The sequence below is a fragment of the Microcaecilia unicolor genome, chromosome 2 (assembly GCF_901765095.1).
Source record: "Microcaecilia unicolor chromosome 2, aMicUni1.1, whole genome shotgun sequence".
Taxonomy (NCBI): domain Eukaryota; kingdom Metazoa; phylum Chordata; class Amphibia; order Gymnophiona; family Siphonopidae; genus Microcaecilia; species Microcaecilia unicolor.
The window spans coordinates 346,670,775-346,690,357 of record NC_044032.1 but is presented as its reverse complement, the minus strand read 5'-3'; the positions used below and the strand labels follow the sequence as shown (position 1 = coordinate 346,690,357).

The following is a 19,583-nucleotide window of genomic DNA, read 5'->3' as shown; positions in this document are numbered from 1 at the left end:
GAACTCTGCTGCATGTCTTATATTCCGCCAGAACCGATATACTCATATCACCCCTCTCCTCAGGTCACTTCACTGGCTTCCAATCAGATACCGCAATCAGTTCAAGCTTCTCCTTCTTACCTACAAATGCACTCAATCTGCTGCCCCTCACTACCTCTCTACCCTCATCTCCCCCTACGTTCCCGCCCGAAACTTCCGTTCACAGGACAAATCCCTCCTCTCATTACCCTTCTCCACCACTGCCAACTCCAGGCTCCGCTCATTCTGCCTCGCCTCACCCTATGCTTGGAACAACCTTCCTGAGCCCATACGCCAAGCCCCCTCCCTACCCATCTTCAAGTCTTTGCTTAAAGCCCACCTCTTCAATGCTGCGTTCGGCACCTAACTCTTTCAGGAAATCCAGACTGTCCCAATTTGACCGCCCCCATCAGACTCACTGTTCACGTGTCCTTTAGATTGTAAGCTCTTTGAGCAGAGACTGTCCTTCTATGTTAAATTGTACAGCGCTGCGTAACCCTTGTAGCGCTTTAGAAATGTTAAGTAGTAGTAGTATGTTCTTGTACCAACACAGGGGTTACATGATCCCAATAGCTCATATTGTACATCAAGCGGAATCATGAAAACCAGTTCAGATAGTTTATTTTCAGAAACTCAGAAAAACAAATGACTGTTCTTCATAACTTAACTACTCATAAAGGCTCATTTTAGATAGGCAATAGAGATTGGAAATGAGATGTCTAGGTCGGGATGTGCTTATTGCCTCCTGTATTTTACAAAAGGCTGTACTGAACATAGAGGGGCTGATATTCAGCTGGTGAGACGCAGCCTGCATCAGTTCCACAGTCGGATATTCAGTGCTGGGCCATTTCCAGTGACCAGCATTGAATATCTTTTTTTTTTTTTTTTAGCTGGCTGTAATTTAATCTAACCCAGTATTGCTTCCAACAGTGGGCAATCCAGGTCACAAGTACCTGACAGAAACCCAAATAATACTACTACTACTACTCAGGGGCGTAGCTAGATGGCCAATTTTGGGTGGGCGGGCATGGAATTCAACGCCCCCCCCGGTCCCCCTCCGGTTTGCTCCTCTCTCCACCCCTCCCTGCCCACAAACCCCAAATATTAAATACTTCAGCTGGCGGGGATCCCCAAACCCTGTCAGCTGAAGATTTCCTCCTCCTCCTCAAGCAGCCGGCACTCTTCCAAATGGCAGCTGGCAGCACTTGGCTCAAACTGATGCTACTGCTGGCAGGCAGGCCGTGCATGCTCAGTGCATTTGCATGTGCGAAAACTGAGCATGTGCAGAAGGTTCAGTCTGTGTCAGCTTAAGGCAAGTGCTGCTGGCTGACATTTGGAAGAGCGCTGGCTGCCCAAGGAGAGAAAATTTTCAGCTGGCAAGGTTTGGGGGTCCCCACCAGCCACGGCAAGTGTCACAATTTTGGATGGGCCTGAGTCCAAAGTGGGTGGGCCCTGGCCCACCCAGGCCCACCTGTAGTTACGCCACTGCTACTACTTAACAAATAGTAACAAGATTCCATTCTACCAATCCCAGGCACACTGAGCAGGAAACTACTGCGGGACACCTCAATGTGTCCTGCAATAGTGCCCTATTAGCACGGGGTAGGCCCGCGTGAGGCCTACCATACCTTAGTAAAAGGGCCCCTAAGTTTACCCAACAGTGGCATTGAGAGGAGAGCAGCAACCAGTGAAAGGCTGACCTCAGTGCCAACAGGCTTCACCTGGGGTGGCAGTGGTAGGAATGGAGCAGCAGCCAGCTAAGAGCGATGTGACATGTTTCCTTAGCCAGTGTCAAATTTCACAACAGTTGCTATTATTGTGAAGTTTTATTAAGCTGAGCACCATCCTGTATCAGCGTAAGTGCCAATGATGGCTTATGAGTCACAACATATGAAAAGAAAGACATATGAAAGCAGACTCTAGATTTTGTATCTCAGCTCCAGTGGTGCAAGGCTCTAACTACTACTACTAATCATTTCTATAGCGCTACTAGACATACACAGCACTGTACACATTATATGCAGGTGCTTTCTCTGTCCCTAGAGGGCTCACAATCTAAGTTTTGGTACCTGACGCAATGGAGGGTTAAGTGACTTGCCCAGAGTCACAAGGAGCTGCAGTGGGAATCGAACCCAGTTCGCCAGGATCAAAGTCTGCTGCACTAACCGCTAGGCTACTCCTCCACTGTTGCAAATAAATTCCATTCAGAAATATTCACACTTACACTTGATTAACATACTCACAAAACAATAAAGGCTGACTTTCAAGAGCACACTGCACTGCTCTCTCCCTCTCTCAGCAAGATTCATCCAGACAAGCAGGAATAACAGAGATTGCAAAGGACACGTCTTCAAACTCTGCTGCATTTATGTTCCAACAAATAAAAGTTGTGAGAGAGAAATACGTGAATTGAAAGGCCCATTTTTATAGATAGGTTGAGCAGAGGGGAATTGAGTTGTCCAGGTCAGGATGTGCTCAATTTCCCCCTGTATTTTACAAAAGGCTCTGCTTAATGTGGAACCTTTTATAAAATACCTAGAAGGAAGTGCAGGAGTGCATGTCCATTTCCCAGCACATCCAAGAGGAGCGCCAATTTTAGAAATGGAGACTGAAAAAAGGAACATCACTATCTGTCACCTTTTATGTTGTTGCAGCTAGGAATGTATTTGATTCTTGGCTGCAACAACTCTGTCAAGTGTCTGGCATCAAAATGACACCGCTGACCCCTAGTGGTAGTCTCTGATATTACCACAAGGAGTCAAGCTACCAAATAAGGAGCACAGGCTTGGAAAATATTCAGGACTTCAGGCAAGAGTTAAAGATGAAAACCCTTTAGCCAGTGGTGTGCTGGTAAATGTTTAACAACAGGATCTCTTTCCCCCCTCCCCCCACCAAAAAAAAATCTGGTACACCTAGAGCATCGCTGCTCTTCCCTTACCGTGTTTAGCAGAAAGGAAACCCCTTGGGAACCCAACCCCCCACCCCATGGCACACTCACTCCTTTTGATGTCTAAGTATCATGTAGTTTCATGTGGTTGACCGTAGCCCTTCTACTGAGGAGCCTGATGCAGCAAATGTCCCACTCTAGCCACCCCCCATCCTGCAAGTCAGCACTTTCTTCCTCATCTGCTCCCTCCCCCCTGTATTTATCTGTAAAGGCATCTTTTTCCTCTCCAGAGATTGCCGCTAGTAGTAGCGTTTCACACACCGCTGCCAGTGCCAGTCCCAAAGCCTTCCCACTGTCATAGTCAGTTCCTGTGACATAACTTCCTCTTGCTGCAGGGGTTGAATGCAGCGATGGGAAGGCTTCGGGAGTGGCACTGGCAGCGGTGTGTGAAACACTACCGCTAGTGGCGACCTCTGGAGGGGAGAAAGATGCCTTTATAACAAGTAAACATGGGGGGGGGGGGCTTAGTCGCCAGACCACAAGCAGGTGTGAGAAAGGGATATAATCTCTCTTCCCCTCACCCACTGGCTATGGCAAGGAGGAAGTAACCCACTGCACAAAAGGTCACTAATCACTTCCTCCACCTGCGCCCAGAGATGCCAAGGGTAGCCCATCCGAATGCTGGAGATTTACCACTGCAATGCTGGAGATTGAAGGCCAAATGAGTGAATTTTTTTCATGAGCCCCAGTCATGTCTAAAACTAATTCTGGCAGCTGCACTTTCCAAAAACTGACATATTCCTTGTTGTCAGAGATGCCAAGGGTGGCCCATCCAGAAGAGTGACATGTACCACCCTAATAAGTGAAATTGAAGGTCAATGAGTGAGGCTTTTCTCCTAGTGCATTCAATCTATAAATTTGAAATGGTGGTGAAGGGACTGAAGTCCAAGGAATGGCTGCTGGCTACACTTATTGAAAAGTAATGTCTTCATGTGTCTTCATGGATGACATTACATATTTTAAACACAATTATTTCCAACACTTAACACTAAACCACATACAAACTTATGGAAACAATTCAGATCTCTTATCTGGCAGTATCTCATGATTTAAATTTGATCACACATGTCTGCTATAAAGACAACTACAACACACAACAGATTCTGCAACATTTTCTAAAACCCTGTCTGATGTTATGATAAACTAAAATTAGATTAACGTTTTGATGACACCTCAGTAAGGCCAACAAATAATCCCTTCACTACAATACACTATGCAGAACCTTGTGTAAAAACACATTCAGAACCTTAATACCATACCTTAACAGCACTAACTCCCAAGACTCAAAAAGTGACAACCTTATGCATGAAAAGGCAGCACTGTAAATATTATACCATGCCCTATAACACTAATTCACTACCTATAGAAAAAAAAACACAAAACAAACATGACTGCAACAAGATCTCTACACAGGCACTACATGCTAGCAGAGTACCACACCTTATTCCAGTGATTCTCAAACTAGGTTTCCCTCGGCTGAACCCATGCTTACACTGTCCCATTAAATCATGTTTGTTTACGTGTTCTGTGATTTTATTCTTTATAATAGTTTCCACTATTTTGCCCGACACTGATGTCACGCTTACCAGTCTATAATTTCCTGGATCACCCCTAGAACCCTTTTTAAAATTTAGGGTCACGTTGGCCACCCTCCACTCTTCAGGTACTACGGACGATTTTAATGACAGGTTACATATTACTAATAGCAGATCAGCAATTTCATGCTTGAGTTCTTTGAGTACCCTTGGATGAATATCATCCAGTCTAGGTGATTTACTACTCTTTAATTTGTCAATTTGGCTCAGTACATCTTCCAGGTTCACTGAGATTTCTTTCAATTCCTCTGTATCATCACCCTTGAAAACCATTTCCAGTACAGGCAAATCTCTTACATCTTCTTCCATAAAGATAGAAGCAAAGAATTCATTCAGTTTCTCCGCTATGGCCTTGTCCTCCCTGAGCAACTCTTTTGTTCCTTCATGACCTAATGGTCCCACGGATTCCCTCGCAGGCTTTCTGTTTCTGATGTACCTGAAAAAGTTGTTACTGTGAGTTTTAGCCTCTGCGGCAAGTTTCTCTTCATAATCTCTTTTAGCCTTCCATAGTACTTGAAGGATCTTTCTTGAGGATATGATTGAAACCAATTAAAAGGAGTATCTTTGATACCAACATCATGACGTCTATCTAGTAGAAGCAAGTAGTCCACTAGACAGGGGCGTAGCTACGGGTGGGCCTGGATGGGCCCAGGCCCACCCAGTTTTGTCTCAGGCCCATCCTCACCTTCTCCCACCCCCCGCCGTAGCGCTGCCTCCTCTCCTGCACTTCACGGTCTCTGTCTCCCACCCTCGCAGCAGCGCTTGCAATTTGCTATCGGCGCTGCCTGCCTGACAGCTGACAGACGCGGCGCAACGTCCTCCTGCTCCGGGACCTTCCCTCTGCCGCATTGATTCAACTTCCTGTTTACGCAGGGCGGATTGCACGCGGCAGAGGAAAGGTCCCAGAGCAGGATGTTGTCGCGCCGCATCTGTCAGCTGTCAGGCAGGCAGCGCCGATAGAGCGCTGCCGCGGGGGTGGGAGACGGAGACCATGAAGTGCACGAGAGGAGGCAGCGCCACGGTGGGGGTGGGAGAAGGTGAGTGGAGGCAGCGCCGATAACTTTAAATGTGCTGGACAGACACACACACGCGCGCGTGTGTGTGGGGGGAGGGGGAGTTGTAGTGCCCACCCATCCAACCCGTTTGCCCACCCAAAAATTGTCTTCTGGCTATGCCACTGCCACTAGATAAAAAGCCGAAGAGAGATCTAGTGAAATAAAGACTACAATTTTATCTTGATCAAGATTGGATTTTTTTAAACGTAGTCACTCCTAAAAGAATGGTTTCCATGGAGTGTTGTTTCCAAAACCCTGTCTGAATAGGGTGAAATTTATTAGTGTGCAGTGGCTTCGCTAGAGGGGGTGCCAGGGGAGCGGCCGCTCCCCCAAACGCACTTCCGCTAGCGCTGGTGCCTATTTTTAAAATGTGCGCCGGTGGAAGTCCACTCTCGCTCCCCCCTTGCCTTCAACCTGGCTCAGCTTCTGTTAGTGTGTTCAAGAAAGATCAATAATTGATCTGCAACAATGGATCCAGTTAATTTAGATATTACTAACTATTGACCTGTAGCTGGAGGATGTGGTAACAGCGGTTAGCATAATGGGTTTAAATGAGGTTGCACAAGCTCCTGGAGGAAAAGTCCATAGTCTGCTATTGAGACAGACATGGGGAAGTCACTGCTTGCCCTGGGATTGGTAACATGAAATTTTGCTACTATTTGGGTTTCTGCCAGGTGCTTGTGACCTTGATTAGCCACTTTTAGAAGCAGGATACTGAGCTAGATGGACCATTGGTCTGACCCAGTATGGCTATTCTTGTTGGATTATTTGTAGTAAATAATTAGCAGATTTTAGTACACACAGCTTCAGCTTTAGAAATGTTAATTTCTTTCTTCATCTCTCTCTCATTCACCCCAGAATAATTCACTGCTGAGTCACTTTAAAGTTGAAGTAACAAAACATCTGTTTACTCACAGTTTGCAGTTAGATTATAATCAGACAGGCTTATATATACATATTACTATACATTTGTATTATCAGCTCCTTCCATGTGCTTAGATGGTAATGGATGCTCACACCACCATAGATCCTCTCAGGTTAGGAGAGATCATGAGTTCCATGTGCTCCATGTGCTGTGTCTGCTGCATCTATCCCCCACAGGAAGTTGCATAGCTGTGTGACCTCTCTAAGTAATTCACATCAGAGGTCACAGAGTAATCACAGAGAAATAATAGGTGACAGGCAATGCATGCAAAATACAATACATTCCAACAAACCCCTTCTCATGCATAACTGTCATGCAATTATTTATTCATACAAAGTCCAAACTTTATACGCAGATTCACAAAATGTTCTCTGGGTAACGGTTTGGTCATGATGTCAGCTGTCATCTCACTGGTGTGACAATAGTGTAGACTGATGACCCCTTCTTTCGCCAACTCTCGCACGTTGTGGTATTTCGTTGCGATGTGCTTGGTACGTGACTGAACCTTGTCATTCTGTGACAGTCGGATGCAGCTCTGATTATCTTCCACTATCTGGATTGGTCTCTGTTCAGCTATTCCAAAATCCAGCATAAGTTTTTCAATCCACATCAGTTCTCTGCACGCTTCCGATACGGCCACATATTCAGCTTCTGTAGAAGACAAACTCACAATACTTTGTTTATGACTGGCCCATGAAATTTGTACATTTCCATACATAAACACATATCCACTTGTGGATTTATAATCAGAATGATCCCCTGCCCAATCTGAATCACAGTAACATATTAGTTTTGGATTACTATTGGCTGAAATCTTTAATTTACAATCAATGGTACCCTTTAAATACCTTACCATCCTTTTAACTGCAGTCCAATCTGATTTGGTAGGTGAGCTGACCCTTCTGCTCAAAATTCCTACTGCATTTGCTATATCAGCCCTGTACGTGGTAGCTAGATATAAAAGCTTACCTATGGCTGATCTATATTGGATGTTATCTGGTAAAGGTTCTCTTACTGTTTCATCCTTCAGAAAATCAGTGATCATGGGAGTGCTTACAACTTGGGCATCTTGCATACCTAAACTTTCAATAAGCTCATTTATTTTCTGCTTCTGGCTTAGAAGATAAGAACCATCATTTTGTTTCTCAATTTCTATACCAAGATAGTATGACACATTACCAAGTTCTTTTATCTCAACATTGTGGTTTAAACACTTTACAATGTCCTTGTACTCTTGCTCACTTTTGCTTGCAATGAGCAGATCATCAACAAAAGCTAAAATGTATGCATATTGTCCATTTGTGCACCTAGTGTACAAACATTTATCTGCTTCACCTTGCTTAAATCCTAAACTTGTCAATATTTCATGCAATTTGTCATTCCAACATTTTGCACTTTGCTTTAATCCATAAAGACCTTTGTTTAATTTACACACTAGCTGTCTTTGTTTTGTATTTATGAAACCTGTTGGCTGTTCCATGTACAAGTCTTCAGTTATATCTCCGTGAAGAAACGCTGTTTTCACATCAATGTGTTTGACTTGCATGCCTTTTGAGACTGCAATGCTCAGAAGTGTTCTGATTGTCGTGTGTTTCACTACAGGTGCAAACACTTCATCAAAATCTTCTCCATATTTTTGAAGATATCCCTTTGCCACTAATCTGGCTTTATACCTTTCCACTTTTCCTTGTGCATTCCTTTTTAACTTGAATACCCATTTGCATCCTATAGCTTTCTTGCCAGGAGGTAATTTTGTAAGAATCCAAGTATTATTTTTATCCAATGCATCAATTTCTTCTTGTGCAGCTTTATGCCATTCAGCAGCTTCTTCTGCTGGCATTTTCTCAATCTCATCCCATGTTAAGGGCTCTTGAGCTTCTGCTGACTTTGTTAGGTAAGACAGTCTTGGGGGTGGAACACCTTTGTTTTCCCTGGATGAGCGTCTGACAACAGGTTGGTCTGACCTTTCCGCATCCTCTAAATCTGAGAGTACTTCTCCAATTGATTCCCCTTCTCCAACTGTACTGTCTTCTTCAATGATCCTTTCTGTGTCTGCTTCCTCTGTCTGTTCCTCGTTAGATACAGATGAGTTGCTTTCAGACATCTGCCTTGGTATGGCATTTATATACACTGGCATGTCTATTATGGTTCTAGTTTCATATTCTGGATGATAAGGCTCATCTGGGATAATCCAGCCTTTATCAACCCTTTTGTTTTCATCAAAATATGTAACATGTCTTATGCCAACAATGCCAGTTTTCAGATTCAAAATTCTATATCCTTTGTGTCCTGGAGCATAGCCAACTAAAATGCCCCTTTCTGTTGTGGAATCCAGCTTATGCCTTCTTTGCTTTGGTATATGAGCATATGCTGTACTTCCAAATGTTCTTATGTGTGACAGGTTTGGCTTCCTACCATGCCATGTCTCATGTGGTGTGCGCTCAGCGCCTTTAGTTGGCATTCTGTTTTGTAGGTACACTGCTGTGAGAATGGCTTCCCCCCATAGTCTTTTAGGGAGATTGCTATCTGACAGCATACATCTGGTCATTTCCACAAGTGACCTAAATTTTCTCTCTGCAACAGAATTTTGCTCTGGTGTATAAGCTACTGTTGTGATATGTTGAATGCCTTCTTGTTCTAGAAATGTGCGCATGCTTTGTGAAGTGAACTCACCACCATTGTCGGTCTGAAGAACCTTTGGTTTTCTTTCAAATTTATTGCTCACCATGGCTACGTATTTCTTCAGCATGTCTGTGACTTGACTTTTCTCTTTCAGCAAATAGGCCACACAATATCTAGAGAAATCATCCAAGAATATTAGCACAAATCTGTTATTTCCCAATGATGGGATATTAAACGGTCCACATAAGTCACTGTGTATTAAGTCCAGCACTTTATTACTCCTATTTCCTGTGTATGCAGGAAATGAGGGTCTCACACCTTTTTGAGTAACACAGTCTATGCATTTCTCCATTTTACCAGCATCTGCACTTATCTGAATGCCAGTGGCTAGTTGCTTACTGTAAAGATCCTGGATCACCTTAGAATCACGATGTCCCAGGCGGCGGTGCCAGATTTCCGGACTACATTTACCATCATTCTTCCTTACTTGCGCCATATGTGAGGCTTCACCTGAAATGCTCAGTTTATAAACATCATTATGCATAAAAGCTTCAGCATACACTTCATCATTTTTAGAGATTGTGCACTTACTGTTTTCAAAATGAATCACAAATCCCTTCTTATCTAATGTAGATACACTAAGCATATTGCAAACTGCTTGGGGAATATACAAGACATCACTTACAGGAATTTCTTTAACTTCATTAGACACTTTGCATTTTAAGAATCCAATACCTTTTGCTTGGATCTTTGCAGTCCCTGCGTTTGCAGTTTTAAGAATACCTTCCTCTGGACACATTTCCTGAAAGAAATCCTTACAATTGGTTAAATGGCATGTGCTCCCCGAATCCAAAATCCAAGTACTTTCATTTGAATTATTATTTACCATAGTCAAAGATTTTTCTGCCATTAGAAAGCCCTTGTGTTTATCTTTGTCCTTCATACATTTCCTGGTTTGAAAATTCTTTAGTTCCATTGGCTTAGGTGAGCTAGAGGGAGTGTTTTGTGTTTCCTTACACCATTTAGATACATGTCCCTCCTTTCCACATGAGTAGCAAATCAGCTTGCCCTTGGGTGGAGTTTTCCCATAGCTCCGCCTTCCTCTGTTCTTTGCCAAGAAATTTGTTTCATTTCTCTCTGACTTGCTTTGAGAACACATCTCCTCAGAATCATTTATTATGCATTCCTGCCTTAGTTTTGATGTTGCCTGTTCAAAAGATTGCCCTTCAATGGCCTCATTTACAGACCTAAAAACATCAAACTTCTTTGATAGTGAGGTAAAAAGAAATGCTCTTTTCAATGCATCACACATGGGAATTCCAGAAAGTTCTAACTTTTGAAATAAAGACATAAGATGCATAATGTGATCATTACATTTACTTTTATCCCTTAATTTGGTTTCATTCAACTCTGCTAACCAAATTGGTTGCTGCTTTGCATATGTAGTTGCATACATAGTTCTCAGTTTATATAAAATGTCCTTTGGTGTATCTTTTCCCTCCACTAATATGGCTTGTTTCTCTGAGAGAGCTTCCAAAAGCATGCACTTCACATAATAGTTTGCATTGTCCCATTCAGCCATATTTTCATCTGTTCTGTCTTGGTCTAAGCATATATTTAATCCTTTTGCTCGAAGGAGACATATGAATCTTAGTTCCCACTGCTGATAATTAAACTCAGTTAATTTAGGCACCTTGAGAGAATAGAACAATGGTGAATTTCTTCCCTCAGCCATTTTCTTAGCCTTCTGTCTGCTGTGTGGGGGGAGAGAGAGACAGACTGAATCTTTCCTTTAAAACTTAAGAGAAAAATGTGGCCTTTTTTTCTGCCTGGTAATATTTCTCTTCTTTTTCAATTCTTGAGCCCTGGGCCCATAACCCTTTTGTTGGATTATTTGTAGTAAATAATTAGCAGATTTTAGTACACACAGCTTCAGCTTTAGAAATGTTAATTTCTTTCTTCATCTCTCTCTCATTCACCCCAGAATAATTCACTGCTGAGTCACTTTAAAGTTGAAGTAACAAAACATCTGTTTACTCACAGTTTGCAGTTAGATTATAATCAGACAGGCTTATATATACATATTACTATACATTTGTATTATCAGCTCCTTCCATGTGCTTAGATGGTAATGGATGCTCACACCACCATAGATCCTCTCAGGTTAGGAGAGATCATGAGTTCCATGTGCTCCATGTGCTGTGTCTGCTGCATCTATCCCCCACAGGAAGTTGCATAGCTGTGTGACCTCTCTAAGTAATTCACATCAGAGGTCACAGAGTAATCACAGAGAAATAATAGGTGACAGGCAATGCATGCAAAATACAATACATTCCAACAATTCTTATGTTCTAATTTATGTTTCACATCTAAAGTTTCCAAGATTGGGGTACCATACCTTGTGTAAGAGATGATGCTACAAGATCATGAATATATGGTATAACTAATGTATCCATTCCTGCCCTGATAACCCACTAGTCCAACAGGGACCTGGTCTCATTGGGGCCTTCAGGTGAGTAGGTGTGGGGGGTATCTTCAGGATTGGGGGGGGGCTTTCTCTTCAGGGAGGGAGTTAAAAGAGAATCAAGAGACCTTAGCCTGCTATCTGGAAGTTATGCAGGTGTTAGCCAGTATTCAGAGTCGGCAACTGCTTAGCTAAGTAGCTTAAGCTAGGACTGCCTTTTGTAGGGCCTTCTCTAATTCTGTAGAAATAACAGGTCTGATAAGAAACTATTTGCCCAGGCAGGAGAGACTCCTGCCCAGTTAAATCACACTAACTTAGCCACAGATTACTGCAGCACTATCTGGTTAGTGCTAGGATGTTCTATAGATGGAGTCTGGGTGAAGTTGGGATTTACCCAGTTAGTAGAGATATTCAATCCATTAACTGTGTAATTAACTTGATTAAGTTAGGGGGAAAAGGTTATAATAACTTTATCTGGGTACTGGTTTGAATATCACTGGTACCCTGATAAGTCTCGTCAGGCAGGTTACACCCAGATTGCTCTTGTACCTAATTTATATCCATCAGGTATTTGAATGGCTCTATCATATTGCCTCATCTTTCCTTCCTCTTAGACAGTAATGGGGAACCTCTAGTCAGTTTCTCAGAATATACCTAATGACTATATATGAGATCAATTTGTATACATACTGCCTCGGGAGCATGCAGATATGAATGTTTCATATTCCTTTGTGATATCCTGAGAACCCAACCAGTGTGTGGCCTTTATGGACTGGATATTTCCCATAAATTGATTCTAGCCTTCCAAGACAAAAATATGTCTGCTTTGTGGTAGGGGAAGAGGGAATGTGTATTGACCTTGTTACTAGTGACACAGAGGAGAGAATTTAGCACCCACAGACTTGTTACAATGCATGCACTTTGGAAACATTAAAAAAAAATTAACATTGAATCTTTATTAAAGTTTTTAAAGAGCAATACAAAGACAAACCCCCCCCCAAAAAAAAAACCATAGGTAATGCACAACCAAGAAAGATCATTAACAATCCAACAATCCTCAAACTACCATTCCCCCAACAATCCCTATCCCAAGACACCTCTAAGTCTTAAGCACTCAGTGGATTCTTCAGAGTGCTCAGCCCTACCAATACAACCCCCCTAACCCCCCTTCATCCACCATATCCTCCCCTATCCCTCCTCACCCCCCAAAAATTATTAAGACACAATAATAAGGTAAGGTGGACCCATTCTTCATCAGATGAATTATCGTGCCCACATCTATGATCTATGAGCTTATCTAATCTCTAATTAGAGTTAGCATCAAAAGCCAACTAGATAACGTTGGTCCCATTGTCTGCTTCCAATGCACAGTGATAACACTTTTGGCAGCTGCCAGGCACATGCGCTTAAAATGATTTTGCCACTTAAGGCCTCTTCTAGTACCTGACCCAAGTAAACACCATTTAGGGTCAAAGGGATGGAAACATTAAAAATTACAGTGCATATTTTTTTTAATTATAGGAAGTCTTTATTAAAAATATAACAGCAAATACAAATCCAAGGAGGTATGTCCAAACATATGTACAACAAAAAAGCAAAAACCCAAAGTCCAATAAAACAAGCAAAACGTCCAATATATATTACAGTTTCTGTTTGTAAAAAGGACAAACAATCCCCCTCCACAAAACAACCACAAACTAAGAAAAAAAAATTATGGTGCATGTGTCCCTAATGAGGTTGGCAATGATGAACAAGAAAATTAGAAATAAGGTACCATAATACCATGGATTCAGCACTGTAATCTGCTATGATGTGAGATTTCTCTGCAAAAAATATTACATTTGGTTTGCACTTACATCAAAAAAATGCAGAGCAATGAAGCAGATGCAACGCATGTAGTTATGTGACCATTAAAACCCCTTGGATGTAGCGGGGCCTCAACAGCTATTAATTTGCCTATCCAAAAGGGATAGCTTTGGAGCTCTGTAAAGGAAGCATTATCACCTTGCAGGCTTCATTAAGTGGCATTTTCTGCAATGCTGTATTCATTTGTCAAAGTTCATTTTATAGATGTCTATCTTATAACAGATGGTCTCCGTGGGGTGGCTCTGTTTATCATATTAGGGATGTGACCTATGGAGGCTGCCAAAAAAAAATAAATATCTGTGTGATCACTCAGGAGTCTAAGACATCCTGCAGATTGTTCAGTACTGGAACTTCTTCCATAAGCAGAATAAATAGATCCGATGCCAAGCATGGCAAGACACTCATGTAAACTGTTGGGGTTCCCTGCTGTACATGGCATATGAATTAGCTATATAATAAAAAAAAAAAAACACCTCAATCACTACAAAAACTAAATGCTAAATATACATATAAAGTGAGAATGGTGCTCAGAATATAGTGTCTGTGATACATTGTGACCATAAAATCACCTGGCAAATCACTAAATTCAATCATTGCACCATACAAAAAGGAAAGAGAAAGGAACTTGATATACTGTCTTTCTGTGATTTTTGCAACTACATTCAAAGTGGTTTACAGAGCATATACAGTGGTGGAAATAAGTATTTGATCCCTTGCTGATTTTGTAAGTTTGCCCACTGACAAAGACATGAGCAGCCCATAATTGAAGGGTAGGTTATTGGTAACAGTGAGAGATAGCACATCACAAATTAAATCCGGAAAATCACATTGTGGAAAGTATATGAATTTATTTGCATTCTGCAGAGGGAAATAAGTATTTAATCCCTCTGGCAAACAAGACCTAATACTTGGTGGCAAAACCCTTGTTGGCAAGCACAGCGGTCAGACGTCTTCTGTAGTTGATGATGAGGTTTGCACACATGTCAGGAGGAATTTTGGTCCACTCCTCTTTGCAGATCATCTCTAAATCATTAAGAGTTCTGGGCTGTCGCTTGGCAACTCGCAGCTTCAGCTCCCTCCATAAGTTTTCAATGGGATTAAGGTCTGGTGACTGGCTAGGCCACTCCATGACCCTAATGTGCTTCTTCCTGAGCCACTCCTTTGTTGCCTTGGCTGTATGTTTTGGGTCATTGTCGTGCTGGAAGACCCAGCCACGACCCATTTTTAAGGCCCTGGCGGAGGGAAGGAGGTTGTCACTCAGAATTGTACGGTACATGGCCCCATCCATTCTCCCATTGATGCGGTGAAGTAGTCCTGTGCCCTTAGCAGAGAAACACCCCCAAAACATAACATTTCCACCTCCATGCTTGACAGTGGGGACGGTGTTCTTTGGGTCATAGGCAGCATTTCTCTTCCTCCAAACACGGCGAGTTGAGTTCATGCCAAAGAGCTCAATTTTTGTCTCATCTGACCACAGCACCTTCTCCCAATCACTCTCGGCATCATCCAGGTGTTCACTGGCAAACTTCAGACGGGCCGTCACATGTGCCTTCCGGAGCAGGGGGACCTTGCGGGCACTGCAGGATTGCAATCCGTTATGTCGTAATGTGTTACCAATGGTTTTCGTGGTGACAGTGGTCCCAGCTGCCTTGAGATCATTGACAAGTTCCCCCCTTGTAGTTGTAGGCTGATTTCTAACCTTCCTCATGATCAAGGATACCCCACGAGGTGAGCTTTTGCGTGGAGCCCCAGATCTTTGTCGATTGACAGTCATTTTGTACTTCTTCCATTTTCTTACTATGGCACCAACAGTTGTCTCCTTCTCGCCCAGCGTCTTACTGATGGTTTTGTAGCCCATTCCAGCCTTGTGCAGGTGTATGATCTTGTCCCTGACATCCTTAGACAGCTCCTTGCTCTTGGCCATTTTGTAGAGGTTAGAGTCTGACTGATTCACTGAGTCTGTGGACAGGTGTCTTTCATACAGGTGACCATTGCCGACAGCTGTCTGTCATGCAGGTAACGAGTTGATTTGGAGCATCTACCTGGTCTGTAGGGGCCAGATCTCTTACTGGTTGGTGGGGGATCAAATACTTATTTCCCTCTGCAGAATGCAAATAAATTCATATACTTTCCACAATGTGATTTTCCGGATTTAATTTGTGATGTGCTATCTCTCACTGTTACCAATAACCTACCCTTCAATTATGGGCTGCTCATGTCTTTGTCAGTGGGCAAACTTACAAAATCAGCAAGGGATCAAATACTTATTTCCACCACTGTAGAGGTAATTATTTGTATCTGGGGCAATGGAGGGTTAAGTGACTTACTTAGCAGTGGAAATTGAACCCAGGTCCCCAGGATCAAAGTCCACTGCACTAACCATTAAGCTACGTCTTGATTCAAGAAGAAGACAACTATTCAGTTGAAGAATCCACATTGTGGTAGTCTTTTCAGTATGTCTTTTCAGGCGGGGGGGGGGGGGGGGGGGGGGTTCTAGCATACCGGCAGGATTGCTTATGCAAATATTCTTAAAAATCATAAATCAGCAATATTCTTCAAAATCTTTATCTCAAAAGAGATTTCAAACAGAAATCCACAGAAGTCAATAGAAACTATAAATCCAGCCCTCTACATGATCATGTTTCACCAAAGGCTTCTTCAGGAGGAAGGATCCAAAGTTCATTCATCCTAAAACAATAAAAATAAACTTCAAAACCTCTTCTGACAAAATCACAAATTAGATGTCACCAAGGAAGGCGTAATAGTGAAGGTCTGCAAACTAATAGGGGGAGTTCATCCTGTGAAAGAATGGGTAATAAATAATAAAAGAATTGTGCTCTGCCTTGGATAAATATATAACATAACATAACACAAAATCTTATAGTCTGCTTTCTACCTTTTGGTTCTGTGTGGATTAAAAAATATACATCTGGGAATTACCAGAGATTAACAATGTTACATTATAACAAAAAATAAAATTTCCTTTAAAATTTACAATAGAGTCAATGTTAGGGTAATAAACAACTGATAATCATTAATCAGTTCCTAAACAGGTATGTCTTAAACATGTGGCTAAAATGCCTCCTAAACCAGGCATTTTAAACTATAGAAAATAATACTGGATCTTATAGAGGTATTCACCACAGACACTCAGTATAAAAAAAAAAAAGACTTCAGAACAACAATGTAGCACATGTTCTCAGTCTTTGCTGCAGTATACATGAATAATTTGGTTTCTTTTCTTTTCAGCACCCGTGTTTACTGTAACACCAAAAAATATTCATAATGTTACTGGTGCCCAAGTGTATCTGTCATGTGAGGTGAAAGCCGTCCCAACCCCAATCATCACATGGAGGAAGGTATGTTAAAGCCGGGTTGCGTACGCAGATTTATAAGATATGTGCTATTACCTATGAAATATCTATCAGTACACCAGGCCTGAATTTCATCCTCCCTGCAGAATTCAGCATCTACCACCAGGATCTGCTACTGCATTTTCAACCACAAAATTAAGACATTCACTGATTAGAATTGCCTCTCCCTTCAGCTGACCTACTAGAACTGGCAAGTAAAATTTGATTCGGATTATATCAGTCTTGTCCAAGTTCAAGTCCTCTAGGGCTGTAATTAGACCAGATTTTAGGATATTGTAATGGAAGATGTAAAGGATTGCTTTTCAACCCTGCTTTGATCGATAATGAACTCTGAAATCTTCTGTCTTTGACCGAAAGTAACTTTCCTTGTAAATACAAAAACAAGTTGGAAAATAAGAATTAATTTGGTATGCAAAGGGTGGCCAGACCTGGTGGCTGCATTGAACTGGCTGGCTTGTCACCCGTTCCAGATTTCAGCCGAGTCTGGTCCGGATCTTCCGGGCTGCCAGACTTGCTTGCTTTGGTTGAACCTACACAGCACCAGTAGCTGCCTGGTGATTGCTGCAGCTGGGCTTATTAGTCAGTTGGATATTCTCTGCCTTTGCACCGTCTAAGGCCCTGTGGTTTGTCGGTGTGCTGTGTGCACGTCTGTTTAGTCTGGTTTTATTGTATTGATTCTTGCCTGAGATTCTTGTCTGTTCTAGTTAGTCTGTGTGTAGTTTAGATTAGGTTGTTGCTTGTTCTCTAGTCTTGTCTCTGAGTTGCAGTTTTTTGTCTAGTCCTTGTCTGTTTGTGTTTTTAGTGGCTTTTAGTGGCTGCTCTGCAGCTTCCAGTCCTGTCTCCTCTCTGTCTGTATTTGTTCCCTGTTTTAGTGGCTGCTTGCAGCTTTCAGTCTTGTCCTTTAGCTTATCCCTTCCTTGCCTTGCGGTCCCTGTATATTCCTTTCCCCTCTGACCCTCAGTCCCTGTGCAGCCTTGCTGGGATCCTGTTCCTGCCCTCTCCTATAAGTCCTGCCGGCCACTTGCAGCCAGGGGCTCAACTCTTGGTGAAATGTGGCCATGTGCAGGTGAAGTCTCACTGTTTGTCAGAGTTCTGCCTTGCCTTTGGTTGGGGTGGTTTTGCCTGCCGCTGCCGCTCCTCGGCAGTGGTCCAAGGGCTCACAAACCTAGTTCCAGCTTGAGGCCCTAACATAGTGAGACAGGCTGTAAATCCATAGCAGTACAGATATCCCTAATAAATATGCATCAATCTATATAGTAACTATTACTGTCTGCTTGATGTATCAAAATCTCTTTATCCAAAAACTCAAATTTACATAAAAATACCTTCACACAATCTTAACCACACACTCCTCTCATTCACACCAATCTAATAAAATCATATATTAGTATCCCTCTATTTATTTATTTGTTACATTTGTATCCCACATTTTCCCACCTATTTGTAGGCTCAATATAGCTTACATAGTTCCGGAGAAGTGCTTGCGGACTACGGTGTAAACAAATACAAAATGATGTTGTGGTAAAATAAAGCTCATGTGGCACAGCCACATTAGGGGATTGTGCAATGGAAGAATTGTGTTATGTCCATACCGTACTTTAGTTTTGTTGTGTTGCAGAGATCGGGCATTTATGTTGGATCGGTAGGGTATGCCTTTTTAAACAGGTTAGTTTTTAGTGTTATCCCTAGAATTTCACAATCCAGCCATTGTAATAAACAGTCACATGTACTTTATGAAGCCCTATAGTGTAGTTCATAAAACAAATCTCTTTCATGCCTATTCATAACGCCCTAAACCTGTTGACTAATAATATTTATTTCTGAAACCTATACTTAATACTAAATAAAATTAAACTGTGAAAAATTGTGGTAAAGGTGCTCAGTAACATAGTAACATACATAGTAGATGACGGCAGAAAAAGACCTGCACAGTCCATCCAGTCTGCCCAACAAGATAAACTCATATGTGTATACCTTACCTTGATTTGTACCTGTCTTTTTCAGGGCACAGACCATATAAGTCTGCCCAGCACTATCCCCTCCTCCCAACCACCAGCCCCGCCTCCCACCACCGGCTCTGGCACAGACCATATAAGTCTGCCCAGCACTATTCCCCGCCTCCCAACCACCAGTCCCACCTCCCACCACTGGCTCTGGCACAGACCGTACATCCCCACAATCTCCCTCTGGTTTCAGAAATAAATATTATTAGTCAACAGGTTTAGGGTGTTAATTGAGACTCACTAATTCTAATTTTGAATCAGCCCAGAGATCAATACATGCCTATTCAATAGGGATATCTTAAAAATATAGAGGGGCATAATCGAAAGGGATGCCCAAGTTTTGTTGAGGATGTCCTCACAAAACATCCCGATGGACGTCCATCTTTTGTTTCGATAATACGGTCGGGGACGCCTAAATCTTGAAATTTTGGTCGTCCCTACAGATGGTCATTCCTAGACTTGGTTGTTTCTGATTTTCAGCGATAATGGAAACCAAGGACGCCCATCTCAGAAACGACCAAATGCAAGCCCTTTGGTTGTGGGAGAAGCCAGCATTTGTAGTGCATTACTACTACTACTACTACTTAACATTGGCCCCCCTGACATGCCAAGACACCAACCGGGCACCTTAGGGGGCACTGCAGTGGACTTCAGAAATTGTTCCCAGGTACATAGCTCCCTTACCTTGTGTGCTGAGCCCCCCAAAACCCACTA

General features: G+C 42.4%; 2 protein-coding genes and 1 pseudogene across 2 annotated transcripts in view; all 3 read left to right on the top strand.

Moving 5' to 3' along the window:
- Nucleotides 1-19,583, top strand: part of LOC115463701 — a 750,344-nt pseudogene that overhangs the window by 602,791 nt on the left and 127,970 nt on the right.
- Nucleotides 1-19,583, top strand: part of LOC115463714 (zinc finger protein 398-like) — a 338,371-nt gene that overhangs the window by 212,452 nt on the left and 106,336 nt on the right. The gene's annotated exons all lie outside the window — the stretch shown is intronic.
- The window catches only part of IGFBPL1 (insulin like growth factor binding protein like 1), an 84,733-nt gene that overhangs the window by 43,947 nt on the left and 21,203 nt on the right, over nucleotides 1-19,583 (top strand). The window contains exon 2 of the mRNA XM_030194432.1: nucleotides 16,742-16,851. Within this exon, the coding sequence (XP_030050292.1) occupies nucleotides 16,742-16,851 (110 nt within the window). The remainder of the gene's footprint in view (nucleotides 1-16,741; nucleotides 16,852-19,583) is intronic.